Genomic DNA, 13,868 nt, shown 5'->3' on the forward strand with positions numbered 1-13,868 from the left:
TCCACAGACCGGAGTATAATAAAGTTACATCTGCTGGGCTGCATACAAATACTCCAGCCCGGGTCATGCATATACATTCAAAGCGCTCGTTCCCCTTCGCTTCCTGTCGGCCTCCATCTGCCCTCTGTTTGGGATATTTCAATTCAAACAGCGTAAATATATATGTGATTATTAAAGCGGGCCTAACATGCAAATAGTGGTTTTATACTGTAGATTCCACAGCCGGGCATCAATGTCAGCCGTCCTCCCTGATGGAGTGTGACCACCTTTGGCCGTTTCCTCAACCCGTTCCCCAGCGGTGCTGTAGCCCCCTCGCTCGCCCGCCCGCTCGCTCGCCGCATCCACGGCTCCTGCCGTCGCCTCCGCGCTCGCTCGTCTCCACCTGCTCTCTCCTCCCAAATCACAGGCGCAGACGAGAGCTATCTACAAGTCAATTTGGCAAAATGCTTTTCACGCTTCTCCCTGTGTGTACGAGTGTGTCTCCGTCTGTAATAGGCAATACAACGGGGATGAGAGCTATCTGAAAGTCACAAGTGTGAGAACAATCGTCTCGGCGCGCGCGTTTGAGGGAGTAGATTCATCCCAGCTTCTGACTGTAACTGATATTAAGTGGTGCTTATCTAAAAACTGTCCCGGGTAATTGGCTCTTTCGCTGTTTAGAGGGAACGTCCACGCAGACGCTGCATCCCCACACGGCAGGGCTGATCAGACACAGCGCAGGCACGTCCCGCGTCTCGTCCACAGCGTCTCACTTCGTTATCGACACGCTCACAACTGGTCCCAGGAACAACGCGCCGCAGGCGAACGCCGCCCCTCGACGGTGGCGTCAGCAGGAAAATCACATCCACAAACGGGCTCGTTATTTCATTCAACACAGTCAACACATGACTCAACTAAATATGAGCTTAACACCGACCAGAATCCCAAAATATCAATAATGATACATGGGAGTTTTTGCTACAGCTGTGACAAGAAGAAAGTCAGCCGGGAAGTTTACACTAACATATTATTGTGGCTCCAGTAACAGTAACGGTTTCAGCCGATTGGAAGACGCTTGCCGCTTTTTTAAAAGCTGCCTTTGTAGACAGTTCCCCGATTCCCAGAGGAAATGAGTATTGAATATATTTACAAGTCTTTGGTGCCGAGCTTACAGAGGCTAAAGCCTGATGGCCAGAATCTCTGCTCGGCCTCAGCTGCTGGTTGAGCATGTGACACTGTTTTAGGTCAAAGGTCAAAGGAGTTTGAAAAACGAAATGATTAAATCTTACAATACATGTAGTTAGTATGAGTTGGGAATGCTGGATTTGAAGGCTGATTTAATTTATTAGTCAATCTTCTGGATTTAGAATATCTCTGGGTCATTGCTATCGTTTACAATGCATAAATAATTAACTGGACAGCAGGAAAAAGATGATGCAGTTAGACTCTTTACCACTAGAGGGGGATCTTTCTCTGCGCTGAAGAAAAGACTAATGTGCCAGGATTAGATCAGGAGCAGCGACGTTTCTGCATGCTTAGGTTACCGCACCTGATGTGCGAGCTGCTGCTTTCTCTGCTTCTCTTTGTCTGTCTAACAGTAAAACATGGTGTAATCGTTGTGGCACCGAGGCCTGCGGGAGATATTAAGTGTGAAAAATGTTTTAAATATTAATAACAATGTCAAGCTAATCTCCCTGTCAGGAATCATCGTCCGTCAGTCAAACAGGTCCATCACAACAATTGCAGCCTGAAGCCGCCCGCTCTGTGTGTATCTGTGTATCTGTATGACAGAGATGCAGGATCCGTGGAGTCACGGGTTGGACGCTGAGCTGGAGTTCAGAGGTGACCCGCAGGTGGACGAGACTTCCAGAATGTGTCGGGGAAGGAAGTGATTAAAGTCCTGACTGAGGTGAAAAGATGACTTCTCCGCTGAGAGTGAGGCGGCCGAGCCGAGGAGGCCGCGCGGAGTCAGGACGGCGCGTGCAGGGCGACCGTGGAGAGGGGAGGGGCCGCGAGGCCGGCGGAGGGAGCGAGGGTCCGTGGAGTCTGCGGGTGGGGGTGTGCTGGAGAATGAGGAGAAGCTGTGAGGGGAAAGCGAGGACGCCTTTCCCACAATGCTTCACAGTCAAAGACCTGCTACAGCAGATCCAGCAGCTCCGGCTTCAGAGAAACAAGCGCCGCTGACGATCTGATGCTCGTTTGGGCCTCTTCGTCGCTCCTCTTCGTCACACACAGGAACGCCTGACATCCTGCGTGACACCGCGTGCTTGTCATTTCTATGGCCGCCGCGCTGTTTGGAGCCGTCCCCAAATGGGATAATTACCCAGCGTTTGAAAGAGGAGCGGGCAACAAAAGGCAGCGCACACAAAAGGAAGACGGCTTTGTTCAAAAACCAAATCTCCACCATAAAATGTAGACGTTACTTAAACGCTGAAAGGCAACACAAAAGCTGCACGGTTCCATTAGTGGTAAATACTGAGTCATACTGTGTAATATACAGACATCGCCACGGCCTTACAGTCAGCTGCTCCATTTGTTGAATTCTTTAAAGGGCGATCAAACCAAAAATCGATTTTTCACACTGTCACACCAACCTCCAGCCTGTAAAACACATCATTTAATCCACAAAACGTACAGTGAGTACGTTAACGGTGGAAGTATACAACGACTTACACAATCCATCAGCCTGAAAGTCTGATGCGAAGGCTGAGTCATGTCGCCAAGTAAGAAAATGCATATAATGTCCCGTCCCGTCGTCCATCAACCCAATTTACACTCTTCTTCACTCGTTCCACTCAAAATGCTGCCACTCTTGCCCTTGAGAGCCATTCACCAATATCTCGGACTGAGACTAAGATTTATGAGCGCCGGTGTTGCGGCGCCGACCTCGTTGGGTGTAATATGTTTAATGGCGGTAATATCTGTTATTTGAATAAACACTTGCGAGCGGGGGAGCCTGTCAGACGACTCATAACTGTGATGAAGCACCCGGTGTCACGCGAGGGCACGGCCCCCGATGAGGAATGAAGGCGTTATTAGAGGACGGCCTCCAAAAAAAAAGGGGGGGTTCTAATTAGCGGCGTAATAAAACAATCAGACATGTTTATCTGGAGGTTTGAGTCTCTTATTACACAGTTCAGCTGATGAATAACCCCCCCAACAGCACCAGGTCCGGGGGACGTTGATGGGTCCATGGGTTCTGTTCACAGACAGCCGAGTCGCGTCAAAGTCCGAGCCGGTGTCACAAACGTGTTTTACGTACAATCGAATTTAGGGGCTCGAAGAACGAATTCCCCCGACGCCGCGGACGACGATATGAAAAATGTTTCCTGCTGTACACTATTACATTAAATGTGTTTTTGTCACTCGGCTTTCGACACACGCACACGCACACACACACACACGCACGCACGCACGCACGCACACACACACACACACACACACACACACACACACACACACCACTCAGCCTCCCTGTTACTCCCCTGGGCTGTGCGTACAATTCATACAACGTGAGGCTGCATAGACATGGGTCTTTTCTTTTCTACCTCGGTATCTCTGCTGGCTGCTTTAGGAACTAGTGAAAATGAACTGGGGTGGCCGCGAGCATTACCATAGAGATGAAGCCTGGTAATGCAATGAGCGAGAGGCCACGCGGGCTGTGCAGCTGATTAGACGCTTTCTCCTCCCACCCGCTCGTCCTTTCTTCCCCTGAACCTCCGTTTGCGCCTCCGTCTCCTCTCGTCTGCTCGCGTGTCATCGCGCCGTCAGCGCAGCGCCGCTTCCGAGAAGGTGATCGACAACGCGGGGCTGTTTTTTTTTTGCCGCTGCAGTTTCTATTTTGACAACAAAAAGCATCCTAACAGGCAGAACGCACAACGATTGGTTCCGTTTTTATCCAGACAGTCGAACTAAACTGCCTCTTATGATGTCACTCTTGCCAGGAAGGTGGACTGAAAAAAACTTTTTGGGGAGGAAAGAGGCAAAAAAAAAAGAGTGGAAGTGACACAGACATACTCACACATGCACCCGTAGCTTCGTATACAAGCTGTGTGCATCCATCACTGAAGCCCACATCCTTCATCTGTCAAATACAATCACACCTGAAAGACGCCCAAAGGACAGTGACTCTGTGCCTTCTCTTATTTTACCATAATTACTGCGATATGACTCACAGGACGGCGTGATTAGCTGTTATTATGCGATGCTGTGTTCTGTCCATCAACGTGATATGACTGAGGGAAGAGGAGTCTTGAACGGAAGCCGTGGGAAAGACAGGGGCCATAATTGCGGCGACTGCTTCACACCGTGGCCTTGGAGAACTTTACACGGCGAAATAAAAGTGAGAAATGGCTCCGAACTTCCATCTATTTACTGTATGAATAATTTATGGATGGCAAATTTACTGCGCGGGGCAACAGTGGCGGGGCTGATGGGAAGAGAAAAGGATGACGAGGGGGAGGAGTTAAGACAGATAGTGTGGCGTTCCAGAGGGCATACGGAATTACAGTGCTCCCACCCTGCTGTTCAGGCAGCCCCTCTTCATTATCCAATACTAAAACATCGCCCGGCTAATTCGGGCGTCAGCGCCGGCCCACAAATGGCTCCGTGCGGGTTTCTTTCTCGCGGCGGAAGCCATTTTGGAGGACTGGCACGGCGCGCTGCCGCCTGTGAGGCAACTCCATCAAAGTCCAAGGCTGGGGCTCAATGCTTCATGCTGCACGTTCTCATTTTTCACCCTCCAGTCTGCTATTGATTCAGCGGCACATGCGAGCGATTTTTATCAGTCTGGCACCGCGTCAGAGCAGCATCAGCTAAGCTAATTAAGGACACAAACGCGCCGTGCCCGCGTCCGCATCGTGCCAGAGTGTAACTGTAATGTGAAACTGGAATAGAAGTCTTCGAAAGGTGAAGGTTTCAGTGAGTGGCCGAGAAAGAGAGAGAGGGAAAGAGTTTGTGCAATCGATAAAGAAATACATTTTCATTCTAATGATGAATTAAAGCGTGAGATGAAGCAGACTTTGAAAAACGACTTTGACTCAAACCTTTACGGCACGTCATGATTTTCCTCCCGTATTCTATATTGCATCACAACCATCTTAACCAACAAAAACATCGCTTCTTTTAGTGCAGGACTGGTTCATCATTTGGCTAAATTTATCACCACGATGAGTAAATGAAAAATAAATAGCACCGCGAGACGCCAGGCGCAAGAATCACCTCTTAAGATGCTGCAAACTAAGCAAATGTCAAGTTTCAAAAGGTCATGTGTACTTTGGTTTATTGATTCAGTGTCTCAGATGTTTATGCTGCAACAGATGCAGACGAAGGTGATTTTGAAACATTGTCGGTGAATGTGAGATACTCAGTCCATCATCCTTAAGAGGCCTCGTCTGCTGCAGTTGTTCACTTTTTCCATTTCTTTAGCGTCTCGCTCTTTTTATCTTTCCATTTATTTCCCTATTCAAGTTCTCTCTCTCTCCTCAGTCAAACAGCAGGTAATGCACTACAAGCCTCTCCAGCATTAGCTGATATTAGGCTAGGCTCCATTAGAGCCCGCATCGCCAGGTGAGTTATTGAGCAGAGGGCGACTGCTTCCAGAAGGGCCACGCTCACCTACAGCATGCGTGTGCACTGAATCACACCAGCAAACAGGAGTGTACCCACACACACACACACACACACACACACACACACACACGCACGCACGCACACACCCAAAGCCGCTGAAATCTCCCCAACGTTCACCTGACGTCGGCTAAGTCACAAGGACGCAAGGAGGAATTGCTGAGGCTTTAAGAACCTCCTCTTGTGCATCCACTTTGCTAAATTCCCTCCGTCGAGGCTCCCGCTCGTGAATAAGAGCCAAAGTTCCCAGGACGTCACCTGCTGATGTGTAAACGTCTGCTTGGCGCTGGGCGATAAGCGGATCCGTCTCCCTCTGGGCATTAACACGCAGCCTGTATTCAGACAATCATATCTGATTGCTGGGTTTTTACCATTCACATTCTACTGTTTACTGCGGGTTGTGTACAGTTCTGTTGTTTGTACAGTAGCTTGTTGCCTGGATAGTGGGCGAGTTGAACCAAGCCGCCCCCAGAAGCGGCCCGAGAAGAACACGACGCATTCATTCATTCACAGCGGCATGAGGCAACGCTCACCTTCAACACCTCTCAGGATCCACCAGCAGCTGATGTAAATAAGACTTTCCATGGGCCCGTCTGCAGAAAAGGCCTCTACACCTGTAACTGCTAGACGCCCATGTATTATGAATGCAACAACTACTGTGTGGCAGAAGGATTCGAGCGAGTTCTTCTTTCACAATCCTTACACATAAAACCACATAAAAACCTGTACACGGGTTTTTGCAAACCCGGTGGAACATGTTGGACTTCCCTCTCAATGGGCTCCTGCAGCTCATAGCTTCACAGACCTCAAATCCAAACGTGCTGTACTCCACCGAGCAGTAGCTAAAAATGATGACATCATGAGATAAAAACAATCAGAATAATCATAAATGCTTAATTACAACACGTCTTAGAAACGCCCCTGAAGCCTCTGTGTTTCATTTTCCAGCTCCTCGCATCAACCTTTAGCGGCGTCACCCCTCACCTCAGCAGTCTGCCTCCGTCTCATGGCTACTCATTACCAGAAAAAAACACACCTTACAATGTGTGTTGACTCGACTTCCCAGTAGAAGCTACAGTGTGCGCGCCGAGGAGATAATTACTGGAAATTATACAGGAAAATGTGGCCGCGTTTATGCCTGGGAGCTTTGCGGGCTGCCAGATTCACAAATTATTCATGTTGTGGTGTCGTCTTAGTTTGGGAGGTGAGCGTGTGCCTATCAAACGCGTCCTTGCTCCAGCTTTTTCTCCTTTCTGTAGAAGTAAAAAAAACATATCAGAGTGACAAAAGTGGCAGCGCCGTCTCCACAAAGCAGCTTTTTCTCACTCTTCACTGTGTCGCATTCTCGCCGCGAACGCTTCTGGAGAAAATGCGGCTCAATTAAAAGGGGAAGGTCCTCGAGTCAGATGAGACAAACCTCCGGGTGCGATGACATATTTGTCTCAAGTGGCTTCACGCTCAGCGTCAGCGGTCTCCGCTCGCTTAGAACATGTAACCGTGGCGATAACAGCGCTCGTCTCCTCTTCAGCGGCTGTGAGCTGTGCAGCGCGGGGATGGACGAGGCCCGGATGCTCGTCAGGTGCTGGTACCTGCTGCTGACCGTGTTTGTGTTCGCTCCCCAGTGGGGTCCGTTCAGGTCGGCCACGTTTTGGATCGGCGCTAAGTGTCCCTGGGCCATTTTGGACGCGCTCTCCTCCTCTGAGAATGTGTTTATGCACGTTGGCTCCGGGTAGCGTTTCCAGGGGGACTATTTTGTTCCTCCATTACATGCTTTAAATCCAAGTGCCACTCATGTGTGCGCGCGTTGCTATTACAGACTTAGAAAAGTCTGTAATTAGAACAGGACCAGTTCACATCGGCTTCTGCTCTCTCTGGTCGGGTCCTGTTTCTTACTTTTACCTATACTGTAGCTACATTCCAATCACACTGCAGTAGAACAGAACTGCTCCCAGTCGTAATACTCACATTAACGCAAACATTTATCACCCGCCCGCACGCACGCCCGCACGCACGCACGCACGCACGCACGCACGCACGCCGGCATGCCATTGTATTAGTCTCTAATTTCATAACGGCACATTGCAAATTCCATTCCCTCTGTCCCACTTCAGGAGGCGGCGCAAAAAGCAGAAGAAAATATATGCAACAAACAGCCATAAATCACGCGTGCGTGAAGCCGACTTCAATTATATAACTCATCTCAAAGGGCTAATATTTCCCTGATGCACGGGAGGAAGAGGAGGTGCGAGGGAATCAATAGACGATGGAGGTGCGAGACAGAGATGCTGCAGCATCTGCATATGAAAGGCAGCACCAGGCGAGAGGAGAAAACGATCAGGATAAAATTGTAGCATATTGGCGAACATATATAAACTGTACGCGCCGGCTGTGAAGTATAATCGGCAGGGAGAAAGTCGCTCAGCAGACGGAGCTTTTGTTCTATTAACAAAAGACAGTGGATTTGATATGAAGACTGAGGACGTCAGCGAGATGACATGTAGTAATACACGTTTAATTAGAGGCACAGGAGTCAAGTATCTTAGCACGGCGCGCTTTGCTTGTCTGGCTACACTTAAAATGATGAATAGATGCAGAAAAATACCACTTTCATAATGTTAAATTAATTTGACTAAGCTCATAAAACAAAAATGGATCCACAATAGAGGAGTATTCAAAATACCTGCTGAACAATACTACACAGTTACTGGTCCCTCACTGGCTTTGTGTGCGGTTTGCAGAAACGCTCTTCGCGCTCCGTTCCAAATGCTCTCTGCACCCAGAGACGTGCGCGTCATTCATCCAAAGAGGCGCATCAGCCTGGAAGTGCACTTTCCCCGTCATCTGCACGTAATCAGCGGAGTGCGCCCCTAACCGCCGGCAGCGCCACGAGCGCGGCGGAGAACGCGTCTCGCAATTAGCATCGAAATTCTCCCCAGCTCCTCGGAGCAGGTGCAAATTGCACAGGTGTAAAGAAGCGCAGGTTTGAGTGGGAAAGAGGGAACGGGGTGGTTGACATTCTGCACAACTTCCTTGTGGATGGGCCAAGAGTTTTGGTGAGACTCTGGGGTTCGTGGATGACTCCAAGGTCACACGAAGGTCGACTCTGCTGCCAAAGCGCTGAATTAGCCTACAAACATAGTTTGCGGAGTCCAGCCGAGTCCCGGTCTTAGTGCAAATCTCTGTACTGGCCACAGTTTAAATGTATTCCAGTGCAGCGCTGGAGCCCCGCTGAGTTTTCCACTGCTTGTGGCCAAATGGCTCAAGTGTGTCTGCATGTTTTAAGAACCCTCAGAGTCATTTGCCTTTCTGTGTTTTTTCTGTCAAGCTGCGCACCGTGGTTCCCAATGGGTTTAAGTCCCATGAACCTTTAGGAAACATTAGGCTCAAGTTCTTTTGCTGTATTACAATATGGACACATGCGATTTCCTCAAATGCTCCTAGCTTGTACAGTAGATTAAAGCTCTTTGGTGCCAACACCCAAAGGTAAGACTGCATAACCTTCACCACCCTATCGTGACTGCTCTCCGATAATGTGTGAAAAGCACATACAATTATCATTTTATTGTATGAAAGGGACCCGTTTTATTAATAACTGTCTTCTGAAAACAACTCACGCTAATCACTGCATGCAACAGTCGAGCTGCTTCTCATTAAAGCTCAGCTCCCAAAGGCATCTTCACTTCAAGGACGCACTGAGATAGATTTGTTTACTAGGTTATTAAAACTAAAACTAATTCAACTTAATGTCATTCAAAATCATTGTATCTGAAATACGTTCTTTTCTATTACAGGAGAGACCTCAACAGCGGAGACACAGAATTGTGCATTGGTTGAAAAGCTTGAGTTGACAGGAGACACAAGGTGAGCGATACAGCAGCAACAACAAGCAGACCAGGTGAGGTGACCACCTACGGTACCAATGTTCTCTGGAGACCAGACGGCCGATGCCTTAAACAGTAAAATATGCAATATGCCACAAAGGCCTGAGCACTGAGGGCCGACAGCTCACTGTGTTCCACCAAGCACAACTATTGTAACCTACAGGGCAAAGCAGATGAAAAGAATTTCATGGTTGCTTGAAAACCCGCCTGTGTGTGTGTGTGTGTGTGTGTGTGTGTGTGTGTGTGTGTGTGTGTGTGTGTGTGTGTGTGATGGAGAAAGACAGAGGAAGTGAGTAAATAAAACAAACTGAGAAACACTGGGAGCATGTTTTTTTGCAAATACCGTGTTTGTGCATAGATAGGCCCTCATCAGCTCTTTGTGATTACAGGAGCATTTCTCCACAAACAGCATGTGACTTATCGGAGTGAACCAGGTTTTCAGAGCGCTGACAGTTTAGCAGGCGCTGCCATGGGATAAGTCTCAATCCTCACTCAACCATCACTCTCTCATCCCCTTCTCATCCTCTCCCGTTCTCACACACACACACACACACACACACACACACACACACACACACACACACACACACACACACACACACACACACACACACACACACACACACACACCAAACCCACATCTGTGCAAACACAGATGCTGCAGAACCTGGAAACCGAGCCGCCGATATCCAGGGAGATGTCCAACCCCTCCATCGCATCCCAGAACCGAGATGACCGTGATCTCAGACGACGTGGAGCCCATCGAGCGGAAGAGCACACGGAACGTGAAGTAAACAGAGCAGATGTAAAACAGTGGGTGTCACGGGAAGATTGTGAGTGTAAACGGCACCGGCGGATGGAAATGGATGCTTCCCACAACAAAGTCAAGAGGAACAAAGAAAAATGGTAAGAAATAGAAAAAAAAACTAAGCATGTTCACGGTACCTTACTACTTGTACAGACATCCATCCAAACATGAAACATACTGTAGTGAGTGATGGCAACACAAGGCTTCTGGTCATAGTTCTCTTCCTAGAGTCCAGTGAATGAAACAAAGTCGGTGCACTCTTGAAGCCTTCATTAAAGTTTGATGGGCTCATGAATGACTCCTACGAACAGGCGCGTATCCACGGCACCACAGAGGACGCCGCACTCTCCAAACCAAACACTGCACCATACCTGGAGTTCGCCAGGCATCACCTGAACACTGGCCGCAGCGCTGGGGAGTCGCCCTGCGGACAGACGGAGCTAAAGCCAAAGAATCGTTTGGGAAGACAAGCAGAACCGACGGAGAACCACGCCGCCCTGAACATGCAGCTAAAGAAGCTCCCTGAGGAAGAGTCCTCTGAAATCCCTTCATGTTTACTTTTTCAGGCACAAAAACTAAATCTATGTGAAAGGGAAAAAAAAGGCTGACGACTACCTAAATGTGGTGTATTTGGGACTAGAGACGTGACAAAAAGCAGCTCTGCGGTGGCTTAAAAGAGCGATCTGACATTCCTTGTGGCTTAACTCAGCATGCGGACGTCATACTGCACTGAAAAAGCAGGTTTATCCTATTAGATTCCGTTCCCCTTCCCTTCAAATAATATGAAATGTACAATCTCCATCTTCATAATATGCACATAAATGCTCTGGTCTGAGTCAGGACGATCGTGATGTTCATTCTTGATTTGCAGTTGGCAGAAATCAGCCTGTTTGCTGCAAATGCCACGTTGGATCATCGTTTGTAGAAATAAACCATTATTGTCCATGAACCACAGGAAGGAAACTCTGCCGGACAGTTCTGGCAGGTCCAGTGAACAGGCGTCGGTGCTTTGGGACAAACCACACGGCAGCATCTCCAGAGACTTCGGCTTTTGCAGACAGCAGATTGATGAGTGACTTCTCCTCTTGTCGCACGCGCAGTGGGAGCCTCTGCTCGCACATTGTGCTCCATATGTTGATTTGATTCATAAAGACACAACGTCAAATTCTAGGGGGCAATTATTCAAATGGCTGCGAGCATGAGGTAGAATTAAATACATCTGAGCACAAAATAAAGTAGCTCATACATAAATAATGTGGTTAGCGCATGATGAGCTGATCACATCACAGCAACGTAATCTGACTCTGATCATGTGCTTCGCTGCCGCTCCATTCCACACACTGAGCAAAATCCTCTGTGGACGTCCTCCTTGTCCTTAAACCAGACACAATCAAACGAGGCCCGCGAGCTTGATCCTCTCATTTTACCTCACAATGTACATATTCCATTTCCATCAACCCGGGATCAACTAAGTAAGTATTTAAAATGCATTTCTGCTGATGGAGGCCCTTGGAAGTCCAAAAAGCTTTTTCACTGAAGAAGTTTTGTGAAACTAGAGCTGATGCAATAGGAAAACTAAAAATTATTACAACATTTTTTCACCATCTGCATGTAAAATAGGCTTGTTAAATAAATACATAAAACAGTGGGACTGAGCTTTATCAGAGTAGGAATATTATTGTGACAACAATCAAGTCAAATGTGTGTGCTTGAACACTAGTTACCGGAAGGTCATTTGGAATATCTGTCCCAAGTTGACTTGCTGGGTTTTGTTGTTGTATCCATGCAGCATCTCACCAAACAGGGTGTCATTGAAGTGGACATCCTGCCGTGGGCATTTTGGTCCCTCGCAGTTGTCTGACTGCAGGAGGCAGGAGCGCCCGTCCCCTGCTAGCTTGTACTCCTGCACGCACCTGAGGGGGGGAGGGGGGGGAGCCGTCAGGCCTCACGTGGGATCAAGTGGATCCCACGAACAACAACAGCGGTAGCACAGTAGCACAGCGTGAACTGCTTTAATGGAGGTCCCGAGGTGGGAAAGAAAAACATGCAAATATCTTTTAGTGCAATTATAATTGTGCATCTTTGCCAGCTTTTTATTATCTATGATCCCAGCCTGCTAAACACAGTAACAGTAATATGTATGTAACAATGGGCTCCTCCTTGTATCTATCTAGTACGACAGGCAAACGCTCCTGTGTAAATTGAGGACACTCAACACTGGAATGCTGAACCAAAGAAAGCATCAATCATGACCTACCTGTATGTCACAAATGATATGATTGATGACATGACAAGAAAAAATCATCTCCCCCAGTTATTTTTCACCGTGTTTTGTTGTATTGGGCAAATGGTGCATTTTAGTCTCAGCCATTCTGTAGGGGGAATGGTGGGAGGTAATGTAATTTCGGACACATGACATCCCCCACAGTGGACCTGACTCGCCTCCCGGAGAATTAGAATATCCTTCACCTGTCAGGCTGCTCGCTCCATTAGGTTTCCTGGTGCCACAAACCCAAAAGTAGCCAAGAGCTGCATATTAACAAAGCTTCTTTGTGTCAGTATTAGCACCTGGGATCTCGGTCTCATTTGAATTCAGCAGCCGAAGTCAGGTGTGGCCGCCGCTTTTTGGGCTTAGCTCCCACATTAGCAACTTTAAATTGTGAATGAGAGCAGAAGCGCTAATGTGAAGCAGACGGACGTGGGAACAGACCAGCTTCACTGACACCATGCGCCGTAAAGTCTAGAACGCGACGTCTTCTCGCACGCGAGACCCTCTAGGAACAAAAAGGGAGAGCAGAGAGAAGCAAATGCCACGAGGTGCTGCTGACCAGCTGTGCGGCCTTTCTCAAATGGAACCCCCCTGGAGGTTCGAGCGGCCCGTGACACAGCAGAGCCCTGGGCTGGTCGCTAAAACGGCCTCCCAACACAGACCCTCGGCTCAGCGTGGGATGAATACATCCCTCCGCTCCAGCGTGGTCCAGCATCCAGGTTTAACCCTTGATGCGCCGCGCCCCACACTGTGCCGCCGCCTCCAGCCGTCTACAGCTCATCCTCCTCCTCCGGCTGATCCAGACGCCGCTACCTGCATCCAGACGGAACCGTATGAACCGATGCTGACCTGACAACTGCACAGCTGACTCAATAATGAGGTCTATGCACCTCATAAATGTGCTTATTGATCCCTCCCTATTGATTTAGCTACTTTATAACGTCATCGCTTATTTCTTATTTGTACATCTCAGTTCCTTCATTAGTTTTTGCCTGAGGAAGAATCTCTTGATTGAAATGTTGCTCGTGAAACTCGGTGAAGCTTCATTTCCAGGCGGCAGACGGCCTTTACGTAATGTTCAGTTTCTTACTGTTAGTTATTCTCACCCGCAAAACATAAGCACGTTGCTGGAGCTGGGGTCATCTTCAAGGGGCACGAGCTGCTGGAGACACAGCTGTTCACATCCTCCATTGAAGCCATCTGTGCAGTCAATGCCTCTGGAGTAGTCATAGCAACCTGAGCCATCCTTCATTGGCCTCAGCCCCTCAGGACACTGATAGAAAGGAAAGACAGAGACGGGAGG

At 48.5% G+C, this 13,868-nt stretch overlaps 1 protein-coding gene across 13 annotated transcripts in view; it reads right to left on the reverse strand.

The window, feature by feature from the left end:
* LOC114867131 (myosin light chain 4-like) overlaps positions 1–13,868 on the reverse strand; it is a 231,467-nt gene that overhangs the window by 47,076 nt on the left and 170,523 nt on the right. For all 13 annotated transcript variants that reach the window (XM_055513698.1, XM_055513697.1, XM_055513691.1 and 10 more), the window contains 2 exons: positions 13,672–13,838; positions 12,021–12,209 (listed from right to left, as the gene is read on the reverse strand). In XM_055513698.1, the coding sequence (XP_055369673.1) occupies positions 12,021–12,209; positions 13,672–13,838 (356 nt within the window). The remainder of the gene's footprint in view (positions 1–12,020; positions 12,210–13,671; positions 13,839–13,868) is intronic.

The sequence above is a fragment of the Betta splendens genome, chromosome 12 (assembly GCF_900634795.4).
Source record: "Betta splendens chromosome 12, fBetSpl5.4, whole genome shotgun sequence".
NCBI classification, from domain to species: Eukaryota; Metazoa; Chordata; class Actinopteri; order Anabantiformes; family Osphronemidae; genus Betta; species Betta splendens.